We start from the raw sequence: 10,511 nt of genomic DNA on the forward strand, positions 1-10,511 counted from the left end.
TTTAGTCTTAAAATGAATATTACCTTGCACGATAGATAGGCAACACGTGAAAAGAAAAAAAACATGGGAAAAACATTGCTTTACAAACCTTAAAATGCAATAAAAAAATTTTATATCTTGCATATAAGAGCATTGTAATGTTTACTGATAATCTGCCAAATTTCGTTAACATTTGCTTATAAATTTAAAAGTTATAGCATGAAAACTATAATAAGCACAAAATGGTTACGAGGTCGGTTACAGGGATCGAGCCTGTCCTGAAAGAGTTAATGGCTTCGTTAGTGCTAATTAGACTCATAACAAGTGAACTAGTAAAGGTTTTTGAATTTCGAAAAATTCAAGCTATGGAAGAATGTAATATTAACAAGTCTGCTAAATTTCATGCTGATATTGGCTTTAATGGTGAAGTGGAAATGAAAGAAAAACAAACTAGACTTTTATTTTTAATCACTTACTACAGGTTAATTAGTAAAGATTTTAAGACAAAAATGTAGAAAATATGTTAAACTTTCGATTTAGGTTAGATTTGAAAAATGTAATTTGTCAAATATTGGGGCACTCTTTAAGGGTCAGTGCTACCTTAAGTGAATTTCATTGCTATCATTACAACAAATATAAGTTGCTAGAAATCTTCAGTAGATCTATGAAAATAAGTATCGATGAGATGAAAACTGATATTCATAGTGTTTATTAAATTGCAGCTTAATTCATTAAAACACCTGCCTGGCAAGTGTAGTCAAGGATTTAAATCCAGTCCAGTCTTTTAACCAAGTTTACAAGTGTAACACTTTTACTGTACAAACCAAACAGGTTAATAATTTAATTTTAACCAATTTCACAAGTTTGATTTCTTCACTGTACAAACGTGACTAGATTATTTAAATTCAAAACAAAAAAAAGGATCAAAACTTATACCACAAAAAATGGTTAATAATAAATAGATGTTTTAATGCTCACAATATTTTGAGCTGAGATGCCCTTCCTCTAGTGATTTAGATTTTAAAGTATTCTTTAGCTGATTTTTCAGTTGATTATTTAAGTTAACCAATTTCACATATGTAACATCTACACTCTCTAAAATCCTGACTAGTTAATTATTTAATATGTTAAGATAATCAATTTTACCAATGTTATATCTTCACTCTACAAACCTGACTAGTAAGTATGACCAGATGAGCAAGCTGAGCCATCAAAGAATCTGCCAAGTCGAGTGACTGAAAACTACAATGAGTGAGTGAAGTTGTCAGCACAGGAAACAGCAAACCAAGAATTGTTCCTTTAACAATCCTCTCCAAGTCCTGCAGATGCCACTCTAATGTGGTACCCCCTTTATATATCAGGATGTTACACCCTTCTAGCAAAGCTTCCAGAACCTAGATTACCCAGGTAACAGAAATAAAATTAAGAACTTGAATCATTAAATTGTGATGTTGTGTAGAAAAACAAAATGATTACCTGGTGATTGTTAATAGAGAGTTATGATAGTTCTAACTCTGAAGCTAAAAAGAAAAAGTTTTACATTATTAATCATTTTGTTTTATATGATACAAATAGTAAGTGAAATTAAAAACAAGTGAAAATTTCCTTTAAATTTTGCCTAACAAAACAAATGCAGTGTTCTATTTCGAACAAAAATGGAAATTTTTTTTCAAGTTCAACAGAATTGGTTTTACACTAAGTTGAGAAATCATCCTTAATTTAGCAAAAGACTAATTATTTAATTTAAACAAATATGCTGTATAAGCAATACTTAATGTCATATGATGTTGTATGTGTTTGTTTATAAAACTGTCTGTTTACATAAATATAATTAGGTTGAATATACTTGGCAAAGAAACCAGTATTTTCAAAGATAATTAAAAACTTAAGTTTCTCTAAGGGCAACAGGCAAGAAATCCTACAAATATAGGATTTATTTTTAGTTATTAAAGATGAGCAAAGGTTTTTCCAGAAATTATAATTAAGTTGTGTGTATCCAACAATAAAAATTATAAAAAACATTTTTATAAACAAGTTTGTTTAACTAATCAGTGCTAATAAACTTCTTTATGGTAGAAAAAAAAGACCAGCATGAAGAGTAATTCTGATGATCAGATTAGGAAATAAACACTATTATCACAACTATACTTCAAACATACAACAGTCCCCAAACCAAAACCCATAACTACAACTTAACCATGGTACCCTAACCGACAACTAAGGTGTATTAAAAATTTTCTTAACAAGTAATGTGTGACAAAAAAAAATTACTATAAACAAGAAATCTCCTCAAAACTTACCTCAATAGCTCCTGAAAACAAGTGACTAGCAAATCTCTTTATAAGTGACTGGATATCCTGTATAATAGAAATGAATGTTAACATTCTCTTAATCTGAAAATGTATTTCCAATTGGCACTTACCCCTCTCACCCAAAGCTATCTCAATCCTGGTCTGCTCTCTAAGCATTGCTAAAAAAAAAGAAAAAAGATTTCACTACAGTGCATAAGTATTTATATCCAATCAGTTTTGCGTCAATTCAGAACATGTGCTGATCATACGATTACTCTCCATCAATAGGACTGTGCCATCTATACCAGCACAGCTAGCTCCCTCTATTATTCTCGAACAATCTTCACTAACAAGAATTAAACACTGGCATCTCAGTGGGAAGGAACGAAGGGAAGTGGTGAAAGGAGGCAAGTACATATCAGAAATACATTTTCAGAGTAAGAAAATGTTAACTTCCAAAACAGTACCACCTCTTCTCACCCAAAGTTAGAATCCCAGGGGCTGGTGAAGGTGCATCAATCTCAAATCAAGAAGAAAGTAACTGCACTGAAAGAATGGGTATGATAGAATATGAAAAGAAAGCACACCAGTGAGGTACTGCACTACTTCTGGAACAGGTATGCTCTTCACCCAGTAATCAATCAGTAACACAACTGGGGTGGAACTGAATTGACAGGCACAACTGAAGTCAATAAAAAGACACACAGCACTGAATCAGTGTAGGAAAGTGCCGGATAACTATGACATGAATCAAGATGATGTTGACAAACATAGAAAGGCTTGTGTGCATGCTACCACTTTTCCTTATATGTACATGCCAAGGCAAAGTGCCTTATGTTACATCGGATTATTCCAAGTGCAGTCCATCTAGGCAAAACTTCCAGTGGAAATGACTTGTATAAGATATAGCGATCAATAAGTGCAGTCTGCCCAGGCAAAAATGTAGGTTTATGAGAGATACAAGTTACTGATATGAGTACGATCATGAGGGTTATCATAACTAGCCCTCTGTCCACATCCATGTCATAACAAACCATCGTAAGAAATAAGACATACCAACGAACATTGCAATAGTGAGTCATAGTATGGTGGCAGTAAATGAGCTAGAAAGAAAAATGAAGGGCTTAAGGACCGTGATATGTATTTGAATAGGCCAAGTGTAATCCACATGGGCAAAAAACATCCAGGGGAAGCACTTTGGGTTACGTCAGATTATGACAAGTGCTGTCTATCTGGACAAAAACACCCGGGGATTAAAGAGCTTTGGATATTGAATATTATTGTATAATTCATCGTTCAGTACTGTAATAATTATAATAACTATAGCCCTCTTCTGGCCGAGTGAGTACACATGGGCTTGAAAGTTTTATTTTGTTTTCCAAATCCATGCAGGAGGAAATCTCCATGGTACACCACTCCAGCAACTAGGAACTAGAAGTGGTAAGGACTCTTGTTCTCCACTATAAGAGAAGGGGGGGTATATGTGTTGAGGAGTTTGGAGGAATAACATACTGGGGACAGTGCAATGGGTGATTACAATTCCATATTTTGAAATGTAAATAGACCACAATTGTAGGAATCACGGGTCAGTAGTGATGAGCAGAAATCCCCATATGCTTTACTCGTGAGGTCCATGAGTGACAGTTTTTTATAAATGAAACTAGTAACTTTTAATAACAAAAATATATAGATACACAACCACCAGACAAGCTGCCAGTGGTCTTACAAAAACACCCCATTTCAACAGTGAGCATTATAGAACTATTCATGTCTAGTGCAAATATAATATAAAGCATACCTGACCAGGCAACACCCACCACCAGGTAGGATCCTTAAATACGACATGTACCAACAAAAAGTACAGAGGAAAAGTAATACCCCAGCCTAAGGCAAACAAACATGTGTAGAATCATCACAGGAGGAAGATGATACCTGCCTGAGAAAGACACAGCCAGTTCGTGTAGATAATGTACAATGAATCTATTGGGAGTTGTCCACATCCCAGCCTGAATGATCTCCTCCAAAGGCCAGCAAAGGCAATCAGCTAAAGACATAGTTAGATGACGAATTAGGTGCAAAGAAATATTGTGCAGATGGCAACCTTCCATGGACAAGTCAGAATATGCCAGTCATATGAGTTGATGAACACAACTAGAGAGTACAATAGGGGACAGATTACGGAACACAGAGGGAATTCTTGGAACAAATAGATGGGAAAAATTACATGAAAAGAGGCACTTAACACATAACATCTAAAGGAGGGAACTGGACAAAAATGTCTACCCGAAATCAAGCAGGAGTACAGGCGGGAAATATGAGAGAAGGCCAAACCACCTGCCCGAGCAGCAGATGTCTAGGGAAAGAAGGCCCGATCAGGATAGAGTATGACATAAGAGGAATGGTACAGGGAAACATCAATGGCATAAATATCAGAACAACAATGACCACAAGCAAGGAGGAGGAGGAAGAGGACTTAAGGGAAAGATGGTACAAGGAATGTGGAGTACAGATAAGACAAAAGGAACAGAAGAGGAGAGAAAAACAAGGGAGTAGAAAGTGTTTCAGAAACAGGAGAATTGGAAAGTGTTCTACAGGGTAGCCCTATAACTAGAAACAGTTCACACAAGCAAACCCTGATCAAACAACCAGGAGAAGAACTGGGAAAGATGAGGTACCAAAGGACAGGGCGGACAGAAGCCACAGTGAACAGACCAAGGTCTAAAGATATATCACCTCTAGTACACATACAAGGAGGAAGTTCAAATGGAATGAGAAAAGAAAGAAGCTATATGAGGGGTGAGTCCCTGAGCTGAAGCGAGGGACCAGACAAAAGGCACATGTGAAAATGGAGTTTGATGATGTTGGAATGAATTGTGTCTGATCACAGTTGTCAGAGGAGAGACTCGGACTAATGTAAGGGCAGGGGATGTCATTTTAGTAAGGGCAAGAGCAGAGGGAAACATGTATGAGCAGGCCAATATGGAGCAAAGAGCAAGATAAGGGAAAAGACTCTGGAGAGGAGTCTGACTAGAGGGTAGGCATATTGGTGAAGACCCCTCCAATACTGACTGCACGCGTCTATTCCTAGAGCTGAAGGGCATGGAACCATATACGAAAAGGAAGGAATTTATTTTGGCATTCCAGTGAGTGACAAACACATCTATATGTGGTGTTCCCAGTTGAAAACACACCCACCAAGACTGAGATAAGCAATTGGCCACCAAGTTCATAATGCCAGGAACGAGACATGCCAAGATCACCATGTAGTGGTCTTAACCATAGTAATGAAGATCTAGAGTTGAAACCACAAAGATCTGGATGTGGTTCCCCTTTGCTTGGTGATATAGCTGATGACAGTGGAATAGTCAGAATGAATCATAACCATCCGTCCTCTCAGGAGCAGGAGGAAATGAAACAGAGCCCAACGAACTGCCAAAAGTTCCAGGATGTTGAAAACAGAGAGTAGCCTCTTCGAAGGACCATCAACAGAAATCTTTTGGGAATTGAGAAAAGCCCCCCAACCCACCAAGAAAGCATTGGTAAACAGATGAAACTCTGGACAAGGTGGAGGAATGGGAACCCTCACCTTGATCAGTTCCCTGTTGAGCAAAATCAGCCCTTATCCTATAGGAAGGGTAATGGGATGGTCTAAGAGATTGTGAGAGAAGTTTTACTGGTCAAGAAATAATCACTAAAGGGAACGCGTGTGAGCTCAACCCAAGAGAATGAGAGCTTCCAAAGAATCTCACATCCCAAAAAAGAGAGAAATCCTCACACAATGAGAAAAATACAATGTAAGGTCATTGAGACTATCTGTTCCATATCCCTGAGACGACGCAAAGAAGGCTGGCCCAATTGGATCACAAAAAAACCCTACCTGATTGGCTTCCCAAAGAAGTAAGCAGGCATGATTGACCAACTGGGCATGGGAAGTGGCAAGCAGGAGCCAGTGGTCCATGAAAAGGAAAGTGGTTCATCCACGAGGGTGGTGTCTTCCAGTTCTGGGTGCTGCCATTTGGTCCTTTTTTGGCTCTGTGTGTTTTGTTAAGTGGTACACTCTTTTAACTGACATTTTCACTCCTTGGGTCTTTAGAAAGAAAACGACATGACACTGGAGCAGTTGGAATATGAAGATAGACATCTGTCATGATGACTTTGTCATCCAGAGTCCTGGAGATAAAGAAAAAACAAAGTGAAAGGTAGGACTCAAAGGTGAAGTGAGGTGGCTCCAGATAATAGTTCAACCTGGACAGGTCTATGAGAGGTCTCCACTCTACAATCTTTCAAGGGTCAACAATTAGATGGGAGTAAAACCCTGGTTGAGTGGGTACTACCCATTCAACTTTCCCTTTGTGTAGTAGGTCTTGAACAGACTAGGAAAGATGACTGGAATAGATATGATCCCAAGGACGATGGAAGGAGAATCGGGAAGTGGATGGGGGGGGGGGGGCAGAACTGAAGGCAGAAACCTGTAGAACCCAAGGAACTATTGTGAAATGTAGTCAAAAGGAAAAGACAAAAAACTAATCATACTTCAAGAAAGTACTCACTACTAATAAACTAAAAACCTAGAAATTTATAGTCTACAAAGTAAATAAAAATAATGAACTTGCAAAACTATGAAAGTCGACCTAAAACAATAAGTAATACCTAAAATACAAAACCACTAAAGGAACATAGAAGATAAAAAACACGTAAATATCAAACTTATAAGTCCACTCAAAGAACCCATGAGACAAAAGACATGAAAGTAAAACCTACCCTAAAGAACATGAGAATGAAAAGGCACCTAGTTAACAATAATAAAATTTGACTCAAATCTAATCCCCAATTAGATGTGACTAGTAGTAAAGAAAAAGGAACTTACAAACTAACTAGCATAAACAGTGAAAGGAAGTATAAATAATGAACCAAGACAACCACAAAACTGACTGGGGTTACAATTACCTAAACAGTAACTATCATGCAAAACCCATAACTATACCAAAAATTAAATAAAAACAAAGTAATAATCAAACTGTAAATGCAAATTTAAACTAAAGTAACTTTAATGGTAAAAGAATTATAAAAATTTAACATACCAAATACTGAGACCTAAATTATTGTGTGAGGAAATAAGGTCAATCTACACAAGCTCACATAAACTTGCTAAACATGAGTATGCTGAAACTGGGTATGCTGAAAAACTTACCACAAATCTCCTGGAAAAAAGAACAATACTTAACCGAGAAGATTAAATGGAGGTGCAGTAACAGGTGGAAGGTGCCATAAAAAGAAATTTCCACTCAGAAAAAATCGTGATGTGAAAGGAAGAAATTGTCGGTCAAATGTAAGACACAAACTCCCCACAAACTAAAGCCTGTACTTCCCCAGCAGACATCGTCGACCCTGAGACCTGGGGACTCGTGTCAGAACCATCGTCGACTGTTACAGGAACTTAATCATCTGCCATATTAAATCTCGAATTCATATGAATAAATTCTAATTTGTAAAATAGAAATAATTCTAAAACAAATGAGTAGAAACATTGGCTATCAAACACAAGAAGTCGAAACTTGAAATTGAAACTGATATAAATTTGTGATCAAGCACAATCAAAATTATGTAGTCATGTTAAGATTTAATTAAAACTCACCTCTTCACAGAATACCAATCGAGAAAGTGAAGACTGTTCTATAATAGTAGAGGGAGATAGCTGTGCCAGTATAGATGGCACAGTATGATTAGTGGAGAGTAGTCACGTGATCAGCACATGTTCTGAAATGGTGCAAAACTGATAAGGTATAAAGACTAGTGCACTGTAGCGAAAATTGTTTTAGCAATGCTTAGAGGGCAGACTAGGAACAAGATAGCTTTGGGTGTGAGGGGTTCTATCATTTTGGAAAAAAACGTTTACAATTACAGTACATTTTTAAAGCCTTGACAGCTTTACTGTATGACTAAAGTAAAATGTTGGGTTAATACTAGGAATTTACTTTTGAAACCCTAAACCTATAAGAAACAATATTATCATTAGTTGAAACCTGCCCTTGAAACCAAGGGCATGTGGACACAATGACTCTTGAATCATTTTGCCCTTTACAGAAACTAATAACTGAGGTGGCTTGCCTTGCTTGATGCAGGTTATTGTTTGAACATACTTAAATTAACAAACAAAGTGATTAAAAGGTTGTGACAATAGGACACGAACCCTCAAATTCAAAGTCCAGTACACAAACCAGTAGACCACATCCAGCCAACAAGAAACATAAATACAAATTTAAAATTTTTTACCATGCAGAAACTTTTATGAAAATTTTACCTTTAGCGATAGGCAGCTTTTCATATTTTTTTTGTCACTGTCAGATTCCATCAACACAGCTAATCTCAAAAGATGTAACTGATAGGCACTTAAGTATCGAACACACTCTGATGTTTCCTGAAAGAATTCATTCATGGGAATTACCCAACCCTTACAATCTTTTATATTACAAGTAAGTTTTATAAAAGTATTCATTATTGCACTTAAGTACTGAAGAAATTATATTACTCTATAAAATTTCACAAACTCAACAAAAAATTACATTCTTCTCTTCATTAACCACATGGTATGAGGTAAGAAATTATAAACAACTCACAGGAGCAGTGGAGATAAAGATTTCAAAGTCTGTATAGTCACATGTTGTGCATTTCCGAAGCAATACACAAGAATCTTTCACAGCTTTCTTCATCAAGACGTGTATGATATCTTGAGGGAATCTGGAAATTAACATTATTACTCATACATACATACACACAATAATTTCATTATTTTCATTATAAAACATGCTTCACTGAATTGTTATTAGTATTATAAAATACAAAACCCCTATAAACAAGTTTAAACATAATAGTAGGTGACAGAAATACAAACTGTACTATGACAGCTACCTTAGCATTAATTGGATAGAATATAAACAACAATCTAATACAACAAACAATGTGCAGTTAGAATTTTAGTAATCCACATTTTGGACTGAAGACCATGTTTAGTCATTTAAAAATAAAATGTTATACATTATCAGTAGTCTTAACGATGTATTTTAAAATAGTAATCACAAACAACAACAACTTATAATACAATTGCAACGCAATACAATAAAATATATCTTAGTTTGCTACATGACCTATAGAACAAAAACTAAAGACTTTAGCAGGACTGAAGAAATTATTTCATCTAGTGATAACTTTTAGCTCATTACCAGACAATTCTATATAGACAACAAATGATGTTTAAATAACAACTAAAAAAACAGTTATGTACCATTGCTCTAGTATCATAAGTACTTAGGTAATCTGATCAGAAAAAAAAAATTAACCTTAATTGTTCAGCAACGTTCTCATTTAATGATACATTCTGAAGCTTTTCTGCAAAGTCTGTCAAAATCAGTCCACATAAGTAGTTTAATGGGCTTGATTCCTCACCTAAACAAAAATACACTAGTTAAAGAACAATGTAGAATTTCCAACCTGCATCAAATCCAACAATAACAGTTTCAAGCAATCACTTGTAAAGGCCTCATTTGAAAGCATTCTCATGATTTATTCTAAGATATCTCACTTCCTTTAATAAGTGTTATTAAAGTAGATATATATGACATACCTTAAAAAAAGCCTATCATTTTAGTTACATTTTGGCAGAAAAAGTTTCAAATGATTTTTTGACTATTTGAGCATCATCACATTAAAGTAAAGAATGTGTAGATGAAGTATAAATTTTAGACAAAATATATCTTGACTATAAATCAGGCTATCAATATTAATACAGAAAAAATAATCAGAAGTTTTAAGTTATGCACTGAAAAAAAAAACACATTGTGAAAAATTAAGGGGTGTAGAATAAAGTGCGGTATTTTTCATTTCAGGTTCTTATGATTGGTTAATCATGGTACAGTAAAGCCTGTTTTAGCTGTAATATACAAAGGTCATATATTAAGTTATAATAATACAAGAGAGTCACTTTTATATATGGTGCTTTGAATTGTTTTTTACTCACCAAAGTAAAAACCTATGTTTATACAGGATTTGAAGAATGTAGCTTTGATACTAGTAATTTGTTATTTTTAATTATTCAAATTATTCATAAATACAGGTTTTCACTGTGGTGAGTAAAAAGCAATTCAAAATACCATATATATATATATATATATATATATATAACACACACACACACACACCTACCTAACCTAGTAGAACGTACGACGTAGTTCGTTTTAGTTTTAC

At 35.2% G+C, this 10,511-nt stretch overlaps 1 protein-coding gene across 1 annotated transcript in view; it reads right to left on the minus strand.

Moving 5' to 3' along the window:
- The window catches only part of LOC106467570 (probable E3 ubiquitin-protein ligase HECTD4), a gene marked incomplete at both ends in the record, with an annotated part of 162,948 nt that overhangs the window by 140,965 nt on the left and 11,472 nt on the right, over window positions 1-10,511 (minus strand). The window contains 5 exons of the mRNA XM_022395768.1: window positions 1,152-1,373; window positions 2,280-2,336; window positions 8,572-8,688; window positions 8,888-9,008; window positions 9,608-9,713. Coding sequence (XP_022251476.1) covers window positions 1,152-1,373; window positions 2,280-2,336; window positions 8,572-8,688; window positions 8,888-9,008; window positions 9,608-9,713 — 623 coding nt within the window. The remainder of the gene's footprint in view (window positions 1-1,151; window positions 1,374-2,279; window positions 2,337-8,571; window positions 8,689-8,887; window positions 9,009-9,607; window positions 9,714-10,511) is intronic.

This window comes from Limulus polyphemus, unplaced genomic scaffold, assembly GCF_000517525.1.
Source record: "Limulus polyphemus unplaced genomic scaffold, Limulus_polyphemus-2.1.2 Scaffold2666, whole genome shotgun sequence".
Taxonomy (NCBI): domain Eukaryota; kingdom Metazoa; phylum Arthropoda; class Merostomata; order Xiphosura; family Limulidae; genus Limulus; species Limulus polyphemus.